This window comes from Pogona vitticeps, chromosome 4 (assembly GCF_051106095.1).
Source record: "Pogona vitticeps strain Pit_001003342236 chromosome 4, PviZW2.1, whole genome shotgun sequence".
NCBI classification, from domain to species: Eukaryota; Metazoa; Chordata; class Lepidosauria; order Squamata; family Agamidae; genus Pogona; species Pogona vitticeps.
This window is the reverse complement of record NC_135786.1, coordinates 44,331,814-44,355,486: the sequence shown is the minus strand read 5'-3', so window position 1 is coordinate 44,355,486 and position 23,673 is coordinate 44,331,814. Positions and strand designations below refer to the sequence as shown.

Below are 23,673 nucleotides of genomic sequence, written 5' to 3'. Positions count from 1 at the left end.
GGAATTGCAACCTAATACATCTGGAGAGCACCAGTTTTGGGGAAGACTGATGCACTCCAGCAAGCAGCATCAACGTCCAAGGTCTGAGCCAAGGGTTTTCCCAAAGAAGCCAGGAACTCCATCATGTTAAGCATGTGCTTTAACAATGAGCATCCAGGGGATGTGACTAGATGATCAAATACTGCAAGATTTGCTGTGGTTATAGTACAAGTCGATTCAAAGCATTTCTCCCCCTTGATTACACAATGCAAAGGCCAGTTTGAATTGATCTGACCCTTTTTTGCTTTTTTCCTCTGTCAGTGTCTATACTTTTCCCCCCTTATTTAAATGGGCTTTTTCCCCATGTGATCAGTTGATCCATTCTTGTAAAGATGGGGTGGGTGTGTTTGGTGGTGTGTTTGGTGGTGTTTGTGTTGGTTGGTTGGTTGGTTGGCTGGCTGGCTGGTTGGTTGGTTGGTTGGTTGGTTGGTTGGTTGGTTGGTTGGTTGGCTGGCTGGCTGGTTGGTTGGTTGGTTGGCTGGCTGGCTGGTTGGTTGTGTGTGTGTGTGTATGTGTGTGTGTGTGTGAGAGAGAGAGAGAGAGGAAGAGAGAGAGTAGGCATTTGGGATGTGATGCTCAAGACAGCAAGAACACTCACCCCTTTCTGTTGCTTGATCTTTTTATAAAAATGTTTTACATATATGAGATTAGTGCTCATCGATTTACTAACCTTATCACTTGTATTGATATGCTAGATTAGTACTAATATACTTGTTTGGCACTAAGATATTTTTTAAAAATGAACCAAACAGAATCAACCCATGTTTTGTGTTTTTTTTTGTTTCTTTTTTCTAGGGGTTGTTGTTGTTGTTGTTGTTGTTGTTGTTGTTGTTGTTGTTGTTGTTGTTGTTGTTGTTGTAGCACTGGGCAGCCTTTTCAAAACCAAGTGGCTTGACAGTGAGCCATAAAAGAACTGGCAGAGGTAGGATCAGAAGAAGGAAGGAAAGAAGGTGGGGCTGCGGCCTGAAATGCAAATTGCATCACATTGACTGTGAACACTCAACTCCTGAATCAATGAGCAGCCCCTGTGTGATCCCTGGCTGTGAATTCAGCTGTAATACAGGCTGCAAATCAAACCACAGCAAAGCCGAATTGGAGCCAGTGTAATCACAGTAATAATCTGTCCCTAGAGATAGTGGCCTCTTACTTCCCAGCAATTCTGAGACTTCCAAGTGTATAGTGGTACACCAGAGACTTAGAACCTAGTGATGCAAAGAGACGCAAATCATTATGTTCCATTTCTTATATAAAACAATTGAACTGAAGGGGTGTATGAGGAAGCTTTTTCCCCATTTAAGATTTAGACTATCACAAAAGAAAGAGAATGGGAAGGTCAGTCAGCTGACTGAAAACATGACACCACTGGAACTTGTCATGGTCATATGATGTATTCAAGGTTCCTTATCTTATTACCATTACTTGCTGTGCCTCATGATTTTACCTGTTGGCCTAGGCCTGGCAAAGTGATCTGAGGACACATGTGGTTTCTTAAGACAACTAGGATTCTGGGGTTTAGTGCCATTGCCTGCCATCCCCTCCCCTTCTGAGGCTCTGGACTAATTCCATGGATAGAAGAAGATGCTGTCTAGGAACAAAGGAAACATGCTGAGTCAGGCTCTTGGTCTATCCATCCCAGCACCATGTCCAGGTTTATATGGAACTCCAAGGAATTGAATATGGGACCTTCTGCATGCAAAATACTGTATGTATTGTGCCCCTGAATTATATTCCTTGCTTTGCTTTAATGCAGTCACTTCTTCCATATCTTTGAAAGCTATGATGGCAATAAACCAGAAAAAATGAAGGAGCTGCTGAATTTTGCGGAAGTGGAGAATGGCTTAGTATGAGAGGAGAACATCAGAGAGAAGAACTAGGGAAGGAGGGTACACTAGGATGACTAATAAAAGCAGTTTTTAGGGTACCCTCATTTCTAGAGCTGGCCTTATGAAAGTAAGGTGGCATTAATAGTTACTAAACTAAAAAGGAATGCATGCTAAGGTTTGAGTAGCTGCATCTAGCCTACCTCTCAGAACAAGGATTGGATGCTTATAAAAGGAGGTGAATGCATGCTTGACCCAGTTTTATCATTGTAATCCACATGCACAAGCAACTTCAGCTTCAACTGGATTCCTACTGATCTCTATCTATTGACAGTTGGAGAACCACTTATGGGTCATGTGAATTTCACGACAAAACCAAGACTTCTTCCAACGTCCAAGAAAAAGAGAATTTACATGAGGTCAAACATATTTAGCATCTGAAGCCCTTATCGGTACAGAGTGGACAAACATGTCTTAGAACGGCTTACTCTCCAGTATCACAAAGCACTAATGGCACCAATAGACAAATGAAGCTTTTAGATACTTGTTATCTAAGAGCATCAGCACTTTGGCAACTGACTGCAAGACTGTCAACAATTCCTAAAGGGATCTGCAACCTCAGAGCCACCGAGCCCAGCTTGTTTACCCAGTCTCTCGAGATGTAAGAATCAGTTTTTTTCCAGTCTGTGGACTTGAATTCCTAATGCACTGTTAGATCCTCCTCTGCTTTTAGGCACTCCTTTGGGTGTAGTGAATATAGTATAATCTCATACAGGAGCATCAGATGTGGTGTGGGTGGGTGGCGCTAATGCGTGGCAGACAGTGCCAATGCTTTTGAAGAACAAGAGCCCACCTGCAGTAGGCAGCCTGGGATCCTCTCTGAAGTGAAACTTGATGCTTTTCAGCAAAGACACACCTCTTTCAGGGTGTTGTGCAAATTTCTCTATTTTCAACATAGGGACAGGAAATATGAAATGGGACAGCCAGGATCCAAAGTGCCGCTGTCACTTGGGCCAAAGTTTATCAGCTCTTGACAAAGATTGGCTTGCGATGAAGCTTTCATCAGGAATGCCCTGAATTGCCAGAAGGTTGGACCTTCGAGGAAGTTGCTGCCTCTATACTAGCAGGGTTTTTTTTTCCCCCTTCAGCATTGACATTGCTCCTTCTGTCTGGAACAGCTCTACAGGACTTTCCCTCCACCCCTTTTCCCTTCTTGCTTCTCATGCTTTATTATTTCCTGACTCTACAGTGGGATGGGTCTCTTGCAAAAGATTCTGGTGCCTTTTGTAGCATTGGCCTTGGCCTTCTGTTTTTATTCAAGAAAGGAAGACTTTAAACCCGGTAAGTTATTTAAAGCAAAGGCATTTAAAATAAAAGCAGGGAGAGAAGAGAAGAGGAGGGAGCTGCATTGGAAGGGCTTTTTAGCACAAGAGCTGGTACACAGCCTAAAATGAAACATGTCTAGGCATTTCTTGAATTGCTGAAATGAAAATAGCTTTGCTTGGCAAAAATTCTGAAATATATCAAGCAACAGGCATGAAGGTGTATACACATATATATACAAAGAAAGCCAGGTGAGATGGGATGAGTGCCATTTGGATTTACCAGAGGGCTTTGAAATTCTTTTTTCTTTTCTTCTTTTCTTTTTTAAAGGATTTGACAATGTCGAAATCAAGGGCGGAATGTTGTTTTAATTATATGTCTGCTGAAAAATGCCTGAAAAGTTGGCTGTATAAAACATCTACAAATAAATGCATGTTTTATGTTCAATTAGAGCGAATGGAGGGGGGGCAGATTACAAACATCTCTCTTAGTATGCCTCTATTTCCCAGTGGAATGTTAACAATTCTTGTTCCTGCTGATTACTTGGAAGAAGAACTGTAGATTGGATTGGAGGACTTTTAAGACGGGGCTGTGGGTTTCTAGGCAGAAATGAATGGTTATCGTTCGAGCTTCTTGCTCCCTAGAGATTTCTCAGGTAGCTGTGGGGAGGTACTTCACTGGATTTTTAACAAACAGTTATCCCTATATCTTGCTTTCCAGAAATGCTGAAAGGGAAGCGTGTGATTGTTACAGGGGCAAGCACTGGAATCGGTGAGCAGATGGCATACCACCTGGCACACATGGGTTCCCACATACTGGTCACTGCACGGACAGAAGCCAAGCTTCAGAAAGTAAATGTCAAATGCTCGTTTATGCATGTCCTCCCTCAGGTGCTTTCCTTTAGAGATAACCACATGTGTAAACATATGAACATGGAACATCTATGCAAGTAAATTAGAAGAAACAGAGGGATGCAGGTTGGGAAAGAAATTAGTTTTTGTTTTGGGAACTATTCTGTCTAAATTCAAACATACTGAACACTTTTTTAACTTTGGGTGCCAAATTTTGCCATTCATCATCAATAGCATGAGAATTATCCCCTCCTAAGTTTAATGGACTTTGAATTTAATATTTATTTGTATGTAAACACATGACAAGGAGCATGTGTGTCTATGCAGGTGCCTCTTTAGAAGTGTGCTTAGTGAAGAAGGGAGCATTCCTAATGAATCGTCCGTCACCACATTATTCAAGATGGACTAATGTGACCTAAAAATCTTGTCTACAGCGTGCACTAGAACTCGATAGCAGCTTCAAATGGAAGAAACTCAGAACTTCTCTGAATACTTCTCTGCTACTGCACATTTAAGTTTGTACATCTGGCACTTTTTTACATGTACTTCTCCATGGATGCATGTATGTGTGCATATTTCTCCCATATTGCATATATATAGTTAATCTTTTAGTTTGCGCTCCGATAGGATTGCCAACATGCAGCAAATCTTTTTTTATTCTACAGCTATGTGCAAATGACCTCTCTTAGTTTTCTACCCTATTATGTGGACAAACAAATTTGGAGGGAAGATTTATTTCATTTCATTTCATTTATTTATTTGATTTGTATCCTGCCCATCTGGTCTATACGACCACTCTAGGTGGGATACTTCTCTTCAAAAAAAGAGGAATAAATTCTTCCACTCTCATAGGTGGGGCTTAGTCATGTCTAGAAGTTATTCCAAGAGGAGAAAGTTGCATTTGGTATGTCAGCATAATTTATAGACAAAGCATGTACAGCTTCAACACATTTATCTCTGTGCCTTGCAATGATGCTTAAATCAGGATAATTTAGGATAATAATTTAGGATAATGATCAATACACTTGTGATAGAGATCAGCAATAATAGCGGATGTACTATACTCTTCTTTTCCCCCTCCCCCCTGGTCTCTTGTTTTTGTAAGTGGCTGGTGACTGAAAGAAGTGTGCTAGCTGGTCATCTTTTTGTATACTGTATAGTATCCCATAGAATTGTTCTCTCTAAAACAGACGCTTATAATATCACTCAGGCCCTTCAAGCCATAAATCAGAGGCAGTGGGGAGAAAAGTACTGTACCAAACCATGCCTTGTAGTCTCCCCAGTGTTTAGTTCTGCCATGAAAATTAGCAGCACCAACTTGGTGGGATCTTGTTTGTGATTTCCAATAATAATAATAATAATAATAATAATAATAATAATAATAATAATAATAATAATAATAATAATAATAATAATAATAATAATAATAATAATAATAATAATAATAATAAAACCTTTGAACTGCAGAACTAAAAGGACCCCATGGATCATCAAGTCCAGCCCCTCTGTCAGGGATGGCACAATGGGGAATTGAACTCCCAACCAGTCTCTGTGCAGCCAGAGACCTAAAGCACTGAGCTATCCAGTGGTTCCATTTGATCCAGCAGGACTGAGGCACATTCAGCACTCCCTCTTCTTTAGTTTTCATGACTGCATATTCTCCTTCTTCCATGCATATCAGCTGAGCAGTTGTGTCCAGTAATGGAAAGGGAGGAATCTGCACTAAGCAGAACTAATAGAAGGAGTTGTGGTAGGCTATGGAGGTGAGGATTAGGAAAGACATTTCTGTTAGGGTGCAGTTGGATGGCAAAAAATAATATGTCTGATTGCACCAAAAAGGATCACTTTGGTGGGAGTCATCTCCCTTAAAGCAACCCTTCTGTCTGTATGGCCAAGCCCCCCAAAAGAGCAGTCCTGTTGCTGGACCAAAACGGTCCAGCTTGGTCATGGACATGGGTCAGATTGTTATCACTCATTTGTTATGGGATCAACAGAAAATAGTTTGCCCCAGACCATGCCACACACAGGCAAAACTTACCTGTTGTTCCTTTTATCTCTTGACTCCCTACTTTAATATTCCAGTCCCTTATAATGAGAAAGGCATCTTTCTTTGGTGTCAGTTCTAGAAGGTGTTGGAAGTCTTCATAGAATTGGTCAATTTCAGCCTCTTCAGCATCGGTGGTTGGTGCATAAACTTGGATTACTGTGATGTTGAAAGGTCTGCCTTGGATTCATACTGAAATAATTCAGTCATTTTTGAGATTGTATCCCAGTACAGCTTTTCCCACTCTTTCGTTGATTATGAGGGCTACTCCATTTCTTCTATGAGATTCTTGGCCACAATAGTAGGTACGATAACTATCTGAATTGAATTCGCCCATTCTCTTCCATTTTAGTTCACTGATGCCCAGGATGTCAATGTTTATTCTTGCCGTCTCCTGTTTGACCACATCCAGCTTACCAAGGTTCATAGATCTTACATTCCAAGTTCCTATGCAATATTTTTATTTGCAGCATCAGACTTTCATTTCACTTCCAAGCACGTCTGCAGCTGAGCGTTCTTTCGGCTTTGGCCCAACCGCTTCATTAGCTCTGGAGCTACTTGTACTTGTCCTCCACTCTTCCTCGGTAGCATGTTGGATGCCTTCCAACCTGCTGGGCTCATCTTCCAGCGTCATGTCTTTTAGCCTTTTGTTTCTGTCCATGGATTTCTCTTGGCAAAGATACTGGAGCGGCTTGCCAGTTTCTTCTCCAGGTGGATCGCATTTAGTCAGAACTCTCCACTATGACCTGTCCGTCTTGGGTGTCCCTGCATGGCATAGCCCATAGCTTCTCTGAATTACTCAAGCCCCTTCACAACGACAAGGCAGCAATCCATGAAGGAGGACCCTGCTGTACCCCAGATTTAAAATAGCTCACATTAATTGCGGAAACCCACAGTCTTGGTTATCTGAAAAGAGAATTATTGACCCCCCACCTGCTTTTCTTTATTTAGAAAGAATCCAGGCTGTAGGGGTTAAAATATTTGTCCTCAGAAAAGCTCTTCCAAAAAGGATAAACAGCAATTTGTAATAATACTGACCATGCATGGTACAACCTTGCCAGCAAGGGCTTCTCAAAGAATACATTGTAGCTCCATGAGCTGCACCTCAACTAAAATTCAGGGCTCATATCAAAATGAGTAGAAAAGAGTGTTTGCTTTGAAGAAAGTCATGGAGTGACAGTCCTCCAGAAAGGAGGACATTTTGCCATATGTCTTCAGGGAATTAGCATACAGTGTTATAAGGCATACACAACAACATGCGACAGGAGTTGCCTTTTTTAAATTCAGTAAGCATTTTCTGAAGATTTCTGAGACCACTTTCCTTACACTAGTTTTGAAAGGGGAAATCACCCCCAGGACTGGGGCAATCTGAATTTTTTAAATATGTCAACCAGGACTCAATGAGCTTACTATTAGAAAAACCTTTTAACCTGTTCCCAGCCAAACAGACTGTCTGGGATTCATATTTGCATTTGGCACAATCAGGACAAAGTGACTCTGTGTGATCTGCTTTTTTGAAGTTTTGTGATTATTAAGTGGAGTGATTATTAAGAGGAGTGTTTTGGTGTGCGTATGTAATATGCTCCTTTTAAAGGTTGGGTGGAGAGCCTATTTCAGCCTAATATGCATATCTATATATACACATACCTAATACACAAATGCACTTCTTTTCCTTTTCTTAAAGGGTTGAGATTCAGCCGTGGACAGTTTCTCAACTGGTCCTGTAAGACAGAGGAAAAGAAATATTTTTAAATATATATGTATAACTCATGCCACGCATTTTCACTGCCCTAATGGAGAATTGTGGGGGGGGGGGGGAATTTTACTTCTTCTGGCTCTCTGCCAAGGAGCAGGAGAAGTGTTTAGCCAATATCATGAAGTGGCTCTCTTATTAAGCCACTTCACAATATTGACAAATCAAAAAAGGAAAGTTTTTGGTTTGTTTCCAGCAATCCCATGTGCTAGAAATGGATCAACACACACACACACACACACACACACACACACACACACACACACAAAGGTGAAGCTACTGATAGGGTCCAGAAAGTTGTGAGTAGGAACAACCTGGGGGCAGGCTGGTTTGCTCCAGCAAATATGTAATCTGAGTGCCATATTTAGGAGCAAACCAAACAGGAGACTAAATGCCTTTGTAGTCACCCTTCTTATTTGATGCTAGCAGTGCATTTTTGTGCCTATACCAGCTGGAAACTACCAGCTGGTATAGTTGGGTGCCTCAACCATTCTACCCATCTTGTCACTATAAAATTATTGGTATTTTTTTAAAAATGTTGTCTGTCACCAAGTCACTTCTGTTGTGTGATGACTAGATGAGTTAATGACTTCCAAAATGTCTTATCATTAATAGTTCTTGTCAGATCTTGCAAACCAGTGTGGATTTCTTTATTGACTCTCACATTAGGCCAGTCTCTCTTCCTACTGACCTCCTCCCTTCCTAGCAATATTGTCTTTACCAGTAAGTTCTGCTCAAGTCTTGCAAACTAAGAGCTAATCTGTCTCACATTAGGTCTTCCTCGCTTCCTACTGTCCCACAGTCCCACTTTTCCCAACAATATTGTTTTTTCCAGTCAGTTATAGCCACAGTTTACGTATTTTTGCTCTAGAGAGAGTTCAAGATTGACTTGATTGAGCACACTCTTATTTGCTCTTCTGGTAGTCTATGGTATCTGCAAAGCTCTCCTCCAACACCACATTTCAAATGAGGTGTTTTGTTTTTTGTTTTTTTGTTTTTGCTTTTTGCATTGTTAATCTTTTACATAGTATGGCTGATTTTGATCTTGGTTTCCAGTAACAATATTTGCTAACTCCCAGCCCCCCTTTATTTTTAAAAGGATGAGGGAACATCATTTGGAAAACATGCACACATATTTGTACAGATTTTGGTCCGATATCGCTTTTCTACCTCAGGTTGATTATCTCAAGAAAAGAGTTTGAAAATTGGAACACAGCTTTCTAGTCTGCATTCTGTAGAGTGGGCATGGCAAGATTTTAAACTGAGAGGTTAACAGGTGTGTATGATTCTTCATTGTATATGTTGCACTCACTCACACCTTTGCCTCACTATTTCATAAGTGAAAAACAACACTTCAAGATATTTTTGTGCAGAGGTAGTGCAGCCACATCCCAGCTGTTCTTGGTTCTGCCCTCCTCTAGGAAACATAGTACGGATCATGTAACCATCTTCTGAGATTCTCTAGCACTTGGTAATTCTACATGAGGGAAGTTGCTGTTGGAATCTGTGAGAAGTTCATGCTTACTTACACTTCCATTTTAAAAAAAACAGGACGTTCAATTCAGTATTGCAAATGTAAGGTGATGATTCATAAATTCTGGTATTAGGGAGGTGGATAAGAGAATAATTCACAATATTTGCTTCTCCATTCATACAATCATAGAATAATGGAGTTGGAAGGGGCCCATTGAATCCAACCACCTACTCAGTGCAAGAACCCAAATCAAAATATATCTGATAGATGGTTGCCTAATTTTCTTTGGAATGCCTCCAGCATTGGAATGCTCACCACCTAATGTTGCAATTGGTTCCTTTCTTGTACTACTACAACAATTAGGAAGTTTTTACTGATATTCAACTGAAATCTAGGTTCTTGTAACTTGAGTCATTATTATGTGTCCTGCACTCTGCGAAGAGTGAGAAGAGATCTTGCTCCTCCCCTCTATGATTATCTTTCAGGTATTTGATGACTGCCGTCATATCTGCCCTCAGTCTTTTCTCAAGGCTAAGCAGGCTCAGTTCTTTTATCCTGAGGCTTGGTTTCCAGTCCCCTAATAATCCTTGTTGGCCTCTTCTAAACTTGTTCCAGTTTGTCTTTTGAGTGCATCCCTTTGATTACATGTAGAGCAGCAAATCAACAAACATTGAAAGGCTGAATTAGATTTAACACTAATTTTTCAGTCCAAAAGACACAGATGTCTCAATTTAAGCCATTTCACTTCACTCCAAAGGTTCAAGTAAATTCAGTAAGCAAAATTTGCAAAAAAAAAAAAGAAAGAAAGAAAGAAAGAAAAAAAAGATGCACACTGCATACCCCTGAGACTGGTTTAAATGAAGTACTTTGCAATAAGTATCCATACCTTTCCTTTAGCCTTCTCTCAAAATCCAGATGTGGATGTAGAGCTCCACTCTTGAGCATAAAAGAACATCAGCTCTGAAGGAATATGACTGAGACCTCTTTCTGAATACAGGTGCCTGGGACTCCTGTGTACCAGGATGCATGGGCCACAAGCATTTGTGGAAATTCCTTAGGGAGTAACAATCCAGTACCTTCCACCTGCATAGATGTACTTGGATTCACACAGTTAATCGAAAAGACACATTCTAGGCGCTTAGATTTCTACCACCAAACAATGGATACCTATAGAATGTGTTGAACAAAAGCCCTGACAATTGCTTTGTGTTTGGGGGAAAAAGCAGTTAACTAATGAAAAAAGAAAAAAAAAGTCGATATCTGGGATTTCCCACTGTTGGTATCACTTTGTGAATGGTAGTGAGCACAAGAGAGTGCTTTTTCCTGCTGGCAACATGGGCACAATATTGCACAACAATATCAAGCAATTCTGTTGCATTTTGAATTGTGGATAGAGAAGCACAATATCTCACATTTACGAACCAGAGGGTTTTTGGAGAATTGATTAATAGACTATTCTTCCATTTAGCTAAATGGTGAAGGGTTCTACTCTATGATCGCTGCAGGGAAGGAGGGAAGGAAGGAAACCAGAATCAAATAGATCTGCCTCCTGTTGGTTTTGGCTTCCCTTTCATTGGTTATCCTGCTCTACTAGTCCTGGTCACCAGTTGCTACGGGCACAGATGTACAGGTTGTTGTTGTTTTTCCTGCAGTTGCCAGGAAGGATGTATTCAATAATGAATGTAAACTGAAGTCTTTGAAATTAGTAGTATGACCATATTGGGTCTCATATTTACAAATTTCGCTGGGACAACCACATTTCTCATAATGGCGATCAATGAATAAAGAGTATCCACTGGGGTATCCATCTGACAAGATGTGGTCAGTTTGATAGCTCCCTGTGCCTGGGATCTGAGCTGTTTTTACAAGAACAGTGACAAAATGGTGTGATAGATACCACACATGCACAAAAGCACTAAATTGTGTTAAATCACCCATGCTTCTTTTGCAGGAACCCATATATTTTAAATGCGTCTTGTGTTCTAAATTGGTGTTCAGAATTCTAGGAGCCAGTCAGTCTTGGCTAACTTGGCTAGATCTGCCAAGATAGATAACTTGCTAGATAACTCAGACTTGCCCCTGGCAAATGGAATCCGGGTTGATTCAAAGAATTCTGCTCCTGTATAGTTCATTTAAAAAAATCTGAACATGAAAGCAACAAACCAGAAAAGGACAAAGTTCTAATACCAGCCTCCTTCCGAACCCAAGGTTTTAAAGTTCTCCCTTAGAATAAATGCTGGAACTATGATTTTGGTTTTACAAATGGAGCTCAGCTCTCTTCCAGGTGCATCTGTTGTTGAAACTGCATTTTTTAGCTGCCTTTTCCAGTGGAAATTCCCCGTTGATAATGTTGATCCACTGACGATTAAGTAAACCGGCCAAAAATGTGCTGTTCAGAGAGCCCTCTTGTAAACTGAACTACCCAGATGTTACAGGAACACTTAAAGATGTCTTTTGGCAAGAGGGGAAGGGAACTGCAAGGATCATGACTTGCTGGAAATCTCTTTGTTTCTCTTTATTTCAGGTGGTTGCTCGATGCTTGGAACTGGGTGCAGCATCCGCCAGGTATATGAATGGCAGCATGGAAGATATGATATTTGCTGAGCTTGTGGTGAAGAAAGCAGAGGAATTATGGGGTATGCCAAATTTGTAAAGTTGTTAGAAGAGCCCTGTTCAGTTGAACCAAAGGTTAGATTTTCAAAACATTGCTTTTTTGGACTTAACTCCCAGAATGTTCCAACCAGCTGGGCTGGAGAACTGTAGTAGTTATGGTTCAAAAAGTTACTTTTCCAGGCGGTGCTAAAATCCAGCATTCTGTCCCACAGCAGTCTTTGAGGAACCCCAAAGCAAGGCATTGGGTCCCCCTCAAGCTGTTGCCATGCAAAAACGTGTACAGACTGGCATTCTGTCTCTTAGCTTCAGTGCTCTCTGGAGAACTACCATGGCTAATAGCCATCGATAGAGTCAAAGCTCTATCTATAACTCCGGCTAATCCCAGTCCTTCCCAGCACAACTCCTAACATTTACAGACCATGTTGTCATTGGGCTTGCAAGCTGGCAGTAATGGGACATTTAGTTCAGAACATAAGGAGAGCTCAGATTGAAGAAGGTTGATCCAACCCTCTTTCAGCAGGCCACAGCAGTGATGATCCCTACATGCTGCAATAGCAAATTTAATCAATTCATTGTGCTATCAGTTTTGTATGCCACAAGGTCAGCAGAGGTTAGAGCGGATACAGGACAACGTAGGAAACTCAGGCACTCTCTGTCTCTCTCACTGGTTACTGACACCCAAGGACACGCATCTTCAGAGTAAGCTGTGTTGCATACAGTCGCCTCCAACACAAATATTAGGAGAGAAGTAGAAGTGCTTCATTTTTCTCCACCATGTATCTTTTTTGAACTCTCTCTCATGTTCTCCCTTAGTAACTTTTTCCTTAAATAAAAAGGCCCAGTTGTGTTCATCTCCTTTGGAAGATGCTCTAAATCTAGGGCTGGTCCAAGGCACTTTGGTGCTTGAAGCAACAGACTAGACCTCCCCCTTCCACTGCATTTGCAGACGTGAACTGAATTGGCAGCTGACTTTTACTTCAGCATTGGCAGCTGGACACCATATACTCCACCATGTCTTAGGGGACTTACGTAGCTTAGAGAAAAAGGTAGCTTAGAGCAAAAGTCACAAGGACCTCTCTTTCTTTCTTTAACCCTAAGAGACCCTCAAAAACTATATTTTAAAATTTAATCATTTCCTGGAGGACTCACAGAGCAGTATTTCTTGTATTAGGGGCCTCAGGGGGGTCCCTCAAGAAAACCCATACCCTCCCTAAAGTAGGCAAAACAAAACCAGAAGTGCTTATCTGGGCAATTCATTAATCATCACCACCATCATCATGTGCCATCAAGTCAATTTTGATTTATGGTGACCCTTTTCAGCATTTTCTAGGTAGACTCAGATGTGGTTTACCATTCCCTTCTTCTGGGGACAATTGGGACAGTGCAGCTTGCCCAAGGCCACACAGGCTGTCTCTTCTCACAGGAGGCACAGAGTGGGAATCATATTCCCAATGCCTGGCTCCACAGCCAGCTATCTAACTCAACCAATTGGCTATTACTGAGCCATGGGTAAGGCTGGGGACACAGATTTTGACCTCTGTGTCCCCTGAGCTTGTCCACACCTGATGTAAGAGAATTTAGATAGGGCACATAGCACTAACACAGCATTCAAAATGTCTGGCTAGGGAGGTTCCCTGTAGCATTTGCTGCTGGTGGTAGTAGCCTCCCGAATAGGAAGGCCAGCCCTGGCCCCAAACACTGATCATTTCCCTTGTCCTTTCCTGTACCATATCTGTGATGGACCTGCAGACTACATATTGTATTCCAAATGGGATCTGAACATAATTTTAATCACCCCATATAATCCAGGGACGTTGGGCTATCAAGGCCCACCATCCTCAACCAGTATGGACTAACCAAAAGGCATTATAATACTGTCAATTTTCTTTTTCAATCTCCACCATTAATCCTGAACATTAAATCTACCCTCCTCCCCACTGCTTGTGTTGCTTAGTCATTATGTTGTGTCCGACTTCGTGACTACATGGACCAGAGCACACCAGGCCCTCCTGTCTTCCACTGCCTCCCAGAGTTGGGTCAAATTCATGTTGGTAGCTTCGATGACAACATCCATCCATCTCGTTCCCTGTCGTCCCCTTCTCCTCTTGCCCTCACACTTTCCCAACATCAGGGTCTTTTCCAGGGAGTCTTTTCTTCTCATGAGATGGCCAAAGTATTGGAGCCTCAGTTTCAGGATCTGTCCTTCCAGTGAGCACTCAGAGTTGATTTCCTTCAGAATGGATAGGTATGTTCTCCTTGCAGTCCAGAGGACTCTCAAGAGTTGCTTCCAGCACCACAATTCAAAAGCATTAATTATTCAGCAGTCAGCTTTCTTTATGGTCCAGCTCTCACTTCCATATATTCCATACACCCCACTGCTACCACGAGCTGAAGTTTACATTGAATTACCTGCAATGATCCTAAAATCTCTTCCATGACCATCATGTTCTGTTTACTGATACAGACATCCTTTGCACAGTATAACTCTTTAGCACTATTAAGGCTCTGGACTGCAAGCTGAATGACTCGAATGGCTCTACAATTAAGAGATCACTTTCTACACCCTGTAACAATTTCATAATGCCTGTCCCCACAGGCAAGATCTTCAGTATGTTTATTCATATTCCTCAGCAAACATACTTAGGATTGCAGTCTTTTCCCAGTCATGGCTCTCTCACCCACTAAATTCATTTATATACTTGGACTTTAGAGTACCAGTGGAAAACAAACATATTTATTATCACATTTGTTTTTTTTTTTATCCCTCAGGATTTCAGCAAAATCTGCTATTTATTTGAGGGACTCAGGACTGCTAGGGATTTTCAGTGTATACTAGGTAAAGGTAAAGGTTCCCCTTGACAATTTTTTTGTCCAGTTGTGTTCAACTCTGGGGGGCGGTGCTCATCCCCGTTTCCAAGCCATAGAGCCACCGTTTTGTCCGAAGACAATCTTCCGTGGTCACATGGCCAGTGCGACTTAGACACGGAACGCTGTTACTTTCCCACCGACGTGGTCCCTATTAATCTACTCGCATTTGCATGCTTTCGAACCGCTAGATTGGCAGGAGCTGGGACAGGTGACGGGCTCTCACTCCGTTGCGTGGATTCGATCTTACAACTGCTTGGTCTTCTGACCCTGCAGCACAGGCTTCTGCAGTTTAGCCCGCAGCGCCACCATGTCCCTAACGTCAGTGTATACTAGAGGGAACAATATAAAAAGGATAGCAGGAGAAGGTCTTTACCTAAAGGTTCATCCTACACTGGAAACCTTTGCCTCCTCTAACTATCCATCTGACTGATTTATCTGGTTGTAGTAATACAAACTATCACAGTTCTTTTTTGAGTAAAGATAGAACCAGAGGATGGAAACATTAGCTTTTTGTATTACCACTCCCTGCTTCTGGTCCAAAGTAAAAATCAGGATGGAACTGTCTGCTTAGGACTTGGGCTTTCTGCAACTTCTGGAGGTTACCTTTTGTGGCAATGTAGTTAAACGGCAGTACAGCAGTCAAGACTCCACTCACGACCTTAAGTTTGATCCCAATGGGCTCAGGTAGTGAGCTCAATAGCTCGAGCTTGACTGAGTCTTCCGTTCTATCTATCTATCTATCTATCTATCTATCTATCTATCTATCTATCTATCTATCTATCTATCTATCTATCTATCTATCTATCTATCTATCTATCTATCTATCTATCTATCTATCTATCTGTCTATCTATCTATCTATCTATCTATCTATCTATCTATCTATCTATCTATCTATCTATCTATCTATCTATCTATCTATCTATCTATCTATCTATCTATCTATAGTGGGGTCTTGACTTGAGAACTTAATCCGTATTGGAAGGCGGTTCTCAAGTCAGAAAGTTCTCAGGTCAAATCTGCATTTTCCATAGGAATGCATTGAAAACCATTTGATCCATATCTGCTCTTTTCCGTCCATAGAAACTAATGGGAAGCTGCTATTCTGCCTTCGACCACTAGAGGGGGATATTTTGTTTCTTTTTTTCTTAGGTCAAGAAAGGTTCAGGGAAGGCAGGGAAAAGACAGTCCAGGCAGTACAGTACCAGGCTGAAGACTGTCTCCCAATCCACTCTCTAAACGCTGGGAGGAGTGAGGAAGCAGACAGGCACCCTTTTCGCTGCCCAACAGTTAACTGAAAGTTCAAATTTTGCACTTTCCCTGCCTCCCACATGGGTTTTTTTCAGTTCTTAACTCAAATCTAAGTATGTAAGTCAAGTCAATATTTTCCTATGATAGTGGTTCTTAAGTCAAAATGTTCTTAACTCAAGCCGTTCTTAAGTCAAGACCCCACTGTATCTATCTATCTATCTATCTATCTATCTATCTATCTATCTATCTATCTATCTATCTATCTATCTATCTATCTATCTATCTATCTATCTATCTATCTATCTATCTATCTATCTATCTATCTATCTATCTATCTATCTATCTATCTATCTATCTGTCCGTCTGTCCGTCTGTCCGTCTGTCTGTCTGTCTGTCTGTCTGTTTATTTATTATTTACTGCCCCATTAGTCTGATGCACTATTCTCATGTTTGATGCTCCTCTTTTCTTCCCATCTTCCACTTTACCAAGTGCATTGTCTTCTTCAGAAAGTTGTCTTTCTCATAGTGGCTAAAATCTGATTCATACAGTTATCCAAATGGCATGCACCAATTGACATAAGGTACAAAAACATAACCTGTTTCACACTGGTGTGAAGCAAAGCAAAAGCGTGCTGCTTATATACTGCCCCATAGTGCTTCAAGCACTCTCTGGGCAGTTTACAAGTTAATTATGCAGCCTACACATTCCCCCCCCCCCAGCAAGCTGGGTACTCATTTTACCGACCTTGGAAGGATAGAAGGCGGAGCCAACCTTGAGCCAGCTAGCTGGGATTGAACTCCGGGTCGTGAGCACAGTTTTGGCTGCAGTACAGCACCACGAGGCTCTTCTCATGAAATGGCAACTGGGCTTAGACCTAGGGCAAGATAAGCAGCTATAGCTCTCCAGATGTTTTGAACTGCATCTCGATAGTCACTGACTACGCTGACTGTAGCTAGTGTGAGTTGCAAGCTAAATGAAGAAACAAGCTTGATTGCCTCTTGTTTAAGATTAGAAGCAACATAGGGCCTGATCCCATTGCCTGAATAAACCACCAGTTGGGTTGTTTGTTTGGGGTGTGTGTGGATTTGAACTAAAGACCTAATCCAAAACTTTTGGGTCTGTGTGTTGTCCCCTCTGCTGCTGGCACTAAGTCCTCCTCACTGCCAGAGTCTGTGTCACCTGTGCCCCATGTGAGGAGAGGGGAATCCAAATGAGAGAGTCAGGTGGGCAAGCAGGCAAGGAGGGTGGGTGAGTGGGGGATGGGCAAGCAAGGGGGCAAGTGGTGGGAGCTAGCAAGGCAGGGAGGGCACGTGAGGGGGAGGTGGGTGAGCAGGTGAACAAGGTAGGCAGGGAGGGTGAGTGAACGGAGGGGTTGAATGAGCAGGACAAGTGACCAAGGCAGGGAGGGTGGGGAAGCGAGCAAAGCAAGAGGATTGCAATGCTTTTTAAAAAATCTTGCTATCTTGTATAGTGCTGTGTCAGCAGGAATTTTTTTAAAAGGTAAACAGAGCATTCACATGTGCAGAAGTGATTGCAATGAATTGATTCCACGTGCACGTTACAATAAACAGACCTCTGGCAAAGGAGTAACATAACTCTCTGCCACACACACAAAAACTATCCCCAAATTAATCTGTGCATGCACATGCTTCATGTAAACATCCCAATGTAAAACTGATGCAAAACATGGTAAACTCAATATAAATAGAGAGGTTTTTTAGTAGTGGAAAGAGAAAAGGCATAGGGCTGGCTTTAAGCCAGGGTAACTGGATGCAGTTGTTTAGAGCAATATGTTGAACTGCTTTGGCCCCTTCCTGTCCATTCCTCTGTGCCTCCTAACTGTCCTGCCATCAATACCCCCTTTCTTTATAGCAGCTAAGGACCATATCTCCTCCAAACCCAATTTCTACTTTTCAATTGGCAAATACACCGAGGGACTCAATGTATCTGACAAATGAGAGATGACTACAGACCACTTAAGACACCCCCCCCCCATTTTGTATACAAAAGCTGATTGAATTGGCCACTCAGTCTTACAGCACTGATGATGGGACAGTGACCTCCACCAGTCTCGAACGCAGTAGTAGACTAGCTCAGGTGCAAGAGCAATATTGTGAGAACTAATCAGTGGAAAACGAGACCACAGCCACATATGAAAGCATTAAAACAACAAATCGGCAAAAAACATCATGAAAACAGCGGCAACAGTGAACAATTTCCAAGTGTGTTGTGGTGCACCAGTGATTTGTTTGTTCTGGCTTATGATCATTAGGATAGACCAGTAAATCTCAACCTTTGGTCCTCCAAACATGGGCGGGGGGCGGCTCAGATCCCAGAATCCCTGAACATGACCCATGTTGGTTTGACTTTCTGGGAGTTGGTTTTGAAAACATCTAGCATGCCAACAGTTGAGAAACACTGATATATATATATATATATATTCTTCCTACTTCTCATTACAGGGGAAAATGCAATATAGCAGTACAGTGCAAGATTCAAATGGGGATTGTACAAATGCTAGACTCTCTCTCTCTCTCTACATACATACATACATACACACACACACACACACACACACACACATGTATGTATGTATGTATGTATGTATGTATGTATGTATGTATGTATGTATGTATGTATGTATGTATGTATGTATGTATGTAGAGAGATGTAGGAATGAGATGTAGGAAGTATGCTGCAAGTAATTATTCTAATAAGTTTATGATCACCAGATGGAAGGCACTGGCTAGAATACTACTAGCAATTGCAGAGCAGGACTGCTCCAAGGGTGGAGCTATCTGCAGTTGCTGTTATGAAAACTGATAATCCCACTAGAAATAATGGGGCTTACACATGTGCAAGGGAACAGTGAATGCTATTGCACAACTGGCATAAAAAGACAACCACACACAGAACAAGCAATGTTTAGCTTAGAAAAAAATGTTTTAATTACATCTTCCAGAATCTCACAGCTAGCATGAAAATGGCCAACACACACACACACACACAGAGAGAGAGAGAGAGAGAGAGAGAGAGAGAGAGAGAGAGAGAGAGAGAGTCATGGCCACCTCTGGTATGAATATTGCCAGGGTCAGTTGTTATACAGTTGCTATGATCATGCAATCACCTACCTTCTTTTACTTTAAATGATCTTTTCTTTGTCTTCTTTTCTTAGGAAGCTTAGATATGCTTATACTAAATCATGTTGGCAGTTCCTACTTTGGCTTTTTCAACAGTGATGTTGGGCATGTGCAAAAGCTGCTGGACATCAATTTCCTAAGCTATGTCACCATGACAGTGGCAGCTCTCCCCATGCTTAAGAAGAGTGCTGGAAGCATTGTAGTTGTTTCATCCATGGCAGGTGAGCATGAGCTGCAATTGTGTGAAACAGCTTGTGTGACTTTCAAAGGCTCAAAGCTATTATGAACATTTCTGGTGTTTCTGCATATGGACGGGCCATAATTGTAAATCAGAGTTTGAAGAAGTTACTTTTTGGAATATACTCATCAGCATGGTCACTGGCCATACTGATAAGGGAATTCTAGGAGCTATACTTGAAAAAGTAACTCTTCCAAATTCTGAGCAGAACAAAGTTAGACAAAACATCATATTAAAAAACAAGAACAAATTGAAAGCAATTTAAAAGCATGTAAGTTTTCTTTTATTTTTAAAGTACAGCCAGCGGTCAGTCAGGCAGCCTCTAAATCTCTAAATCCTTTTTCCATTGAGATAGGACTGTAGCTTTGAAGCATGCATGTAATTAAGCACAAGGCCTGTGATCATTCCTGTGGAATTTTTTCTGAGGTGGAGAGGGAATAGGAGTATGAGAAATACACAAATAAGAATATATACAAATGAGAAATATGATTTGTAGTTGGGCTGAACTGTGCCGAGGACGGGATGACAGAATCCAGAGAAACTATAGAGGAGATCCAAAAAGCATCAAGGATATTTTAAAGACAATGATTGCATGCACTGCAATACAAATGCCGTCTTGTAATAATATATGCTTCTTGTAATATCACAGCGTAATGAACTGGTATCCTAATGACATAATACTGTAACTAACCTTGCAAATGTCTTCACTTCATTCTGCATGGGTTAAACTTTCATTTTTTACTCTCCTCTCAAGTGTTGCATAATCTTTATGTGTTGTTTTGTGTTGTTTGTATATACATGTTACATTTTGTTTCCATCTGCGAATACTTAACTCTGTTTATTGGAACTGACCAATATGTCTGTTTTTGCATGTTATGTTAATGATCTGTTTTAACTAAAAATGAAAATAGAACCCAGCTTGTTTTTCTATGTGGTACTGAAAGCAGTCAGGTTACATAATGATAGGAAATACCTGCTCATATTTCAGTCTATCCAATCAGTCATGTGGCTGGGATTCTATTTAATTGGATGTTCTTGGTACGTACTTTGATGTAATATGACATTCCAGTCTTGCTCCCCCACCCGGTAGCTCAAACTGGGATTCCAGACTGTAGTCCAGTAACCTCACCGGCCTCTTTAATGTTCAGAGGGATCAAAAGTTTATTTCCCATCCTCTTCCTCTCTTTCCCATTCATTGTGATGTAAAATGGGTTCTACTCAATAAGGCTAAAGGAACATTTACAGCCAACAGTTTATTCAGAAATGAGTCCTACTGAATTCAACACCAATTTATTTCACTGTATCGCATCTGTAGGCAGATCATGGTCGGAGTGGGGGAGATTTTCTCCACTTTGGCTATATGCCAGTCCTGCTCCTAACTAAGTATGCATCGGGGCTGTTGCCAAGTCTTTGCATCCAAGTCCAAAGTTCGAATCCAAGACTTGGATACTGAGTTTCAAGCCCCAAGTCCAAGTCCCTATTAAAAACAAGCCTTTTCCCAAGAAAAAGGGGAGGAGGAATTCTGGGTTGCAGGTTGCATCCAAGTCATTAAAAAAACAAGTCACTGGTGTGACTTAAGTCTGACTTGACAGCAAGTCCCACAACTTGAGTCCCCATCCCTGATATGTATGCATAAAATTTATAGTTACCCAAAACTTTCTCTCACATTCCAAGAGAGACAGCGAGAAAAATCAGTACACTTTGAAAACATGACCAAAGTATGCATAATTCTAAAGTGTGTGTAATATCCATTTGCAAATTCTCCTAAATCCAATTGTACCACAGTTTGAAGGACTGAGTGCTGACATATCTTGGACAGATTTTTTGAATAAAATAATGAAACAGAAGCAGGAAGGCAAAAAAGTATCTTATGTAGTCATAAAACATCAATAGTTTTGCTTCCTTTGCCACCTTCAGGATCACAATGGAATTTACCCCTGTCTGTATTGTTGCTGTGTTTCTAGGCAAAGTTGGCTTCCCCTTATTAGTTCCTTATTCTGCAACTAAATTTGCTCTGGATGGATTTTTCAGCTCCTTGAGGCAGGAACTTGTCATGCAGAATACCAATGTTTCCATCACACTTTGCGTTCTTGGACTCATTGACACAGGTACAGTTTGATTTTTATTAGATGGCCTCTCTCTCTCTCTCTCTCTCTCTGTCTGTCTCTCTAGTGTCAGATCCTTCAGATTTCAGTCACAACAATTCCAAAGTCAGTGAGAATCATTTGCTTTTCATTTTTTCCTAAACTGAAATCATTGCATACCGTAACATGAAATGCCAGCCAAGAAATCCATGCCTATTTACACTTTTCTCAGGCAGAAATTGCTTGACGGTTCCATTAATTACAGTATGAGTTTTTGAAGTTGTAGCCATGTTAGTCTGTGCAAGTGTTTCAACAAGAAGCACAAAACAAAGCAAAAGCAAAAAAAAGGCATGACAATTTAAAGATTAACTGCTCTTTCTTAATGTAAGCTTTCATAGAACATGTCCATTTCATCAGACATGAGAGTTACAATACAGAGACTACCGTATTTGCCGGTGTATAAGGCGACTGGGTGTATAAGACCACCCCCCAACATTCCCACTCAGAATGTAGAGTTTGTTATATACTTGCTGCATAAGACTACCCAATTTTCCGCATGCATGATTCTGCTTTGGCTGCATCATAGGGAGAGTTCCTTTTGCCCCTTTTGGTTCCTTTTCAGAGAGAGCCAGGGTTTGCTGGAAGAAGGAACAGCAGAGAGGTGGCAGCCATTTTGGAGAGGCGGCAGCCATTTTGAGAGGCAGCAGTCATGTGGTCGCATCTCAAAATGGCTGTCGCCTCTCTGCTGTTCCCCACAGTCACCTGTTCGGCGCTAGAGTCAGGCTGTTCCCAGGGTAGGAGCTGCTCTACTCGGTCTTACTGCCAGGTAAGTGACTCCGCTGGGAGAGAAGGAGGGTTTGCTGGACATGCACCCAGCGTACAAGACGACCCTCCCACTTGGAGGCATGTTTTTCAGGGCCAAAAAGTCGTCTTGTACGCCGGCAAATATGGTACATGGTAAAACATTTATGCAAGACTTTAAGATAAAGGGACAGTGGTGTTTGACTGCATTTTACACCTAGTAATGATTTACAACCTTGTTTGGTATTCAGTTCTTTTGAAGACCTGGTTCTGTAAGTCGCAACAATGATTATAAGGAAACAGCAGAGAAATAACATGTGGTAATATAGAGAATTATGGACTTTGCCTTTGAGCCTTATTTTGAACAGATGGGTCTGGTTAGTTGGGATGGAAAATAACGATAGATAACTGTAATACAATGGTGCCTTGCAAGACGAGCGCTCTGTTTTACGACGAAATCGCATTACAACGAAGTTTTTGCGATCACAAAACGATGTTTCCTATGGGGAAATTTCACTTTGCAATGATCGGTTCCCTGCTTCGGGAACCAGTTCTCGCAAAACGACGATTTTCGGCCAGCTGATCAGCGGTTTCAAATGGCCACCGGGTTAAAAAAAATGGCTCCCCGCTCTTTTCTGGGATGGATTCCTCACTGCACGGGCAGTGAAAATGGCCGCCCTATGGAGGATCTTCGGTGGACGGTGAGTTTCAAGCCCATAGGAACGCATTAATCGGGTTTTAATGCATTTCTATGGGCTTTTAAATTTCGCTTTACGATGTTTTCATTCTACAACGATTTCGCTGGAACGAATTAACATCGTAATGCGACGCACCACTGTACTACTGTTAAAGAACAGTTCTACTGTGAAAATAAATTATCTTGAATATACTATTTATCCAACATCTTTAAAAAAAATTAACAATCGATGTAGACCTGAAACACTTTAGCAGTATAGCCACCTTGGGTTCTTTTTAAGAAGAAAGGTGAGATAAAAATATTTTTAAATAAATTAAATGAATAAATATATGACACCTAACATTTTTATGTTATGATGTTCAGCAACCATCAAAAATATAGTTTTCTGAAGCACAGATTTATCCAGCTTTTAGATGTTTATGTATTTATGATTCCCTTGCACATACCAGCTGATTCAACATTGTTAAAAACAAAAAACAAAGATGTAGCATTGAAATGCGTTAACTACAATGCATCAGGATAATTCAAAACTTGTTTTTTTATTTTTATTCATTTTAACAATTCTAGATCACTCCTCTGACCAAATGTTTACATTAGAAAGCAGAATAATTTCACTTAAATCTGTCAACTGTAGATTCTTTAAAAATAATTTTGTAGATTCTATTGTAGAATCTTTT

At 41.1% G+C, this 23,673-nt stretch overlaps 1 protein-coding gene across 2 annotated transcripts in view; it reads left to right on the top strand.

Moving 5' to 3' along the window:
- Positions 1–23,673, top strand: part of HSD11B1 (hydroxysteroid 11-beta dehydrogenase 1) — a 28,311-nt gene that overhangs the window by 3,158 nt on the left and 1,480 nt on the right. Inside the window, exons 1-5 of one of the 2 annotated variants that reach the window (XM_020780650.3) lie at positions 2,223–3,200; positions 3,903–4,033; positions 11,829–11,940; positions 19,212–19,397; positions 21,379–21,522. In XM_020780650.3, the coding sequence (XP_020636309.1) occupies positions 3,113–3,200; positions 3,903–4,033; positions 11,829–11,940; positions 19,212–19,397; positions 21,379–21,522 (661 nt within the window). In that variant the 5' untranslated portion in view covers positions 2,223–3,112. Of the gene's footprint in view, positions 1–2,222; positions 3,201–3,902; positions 4,034–11,828; positions 11,941–19,211; positions 19,398–21,378; positions 21,523–23,673 lie in introns of those variants that run through there. The other variant, XM_020780651.3, reaches the window with a different exon arrangement.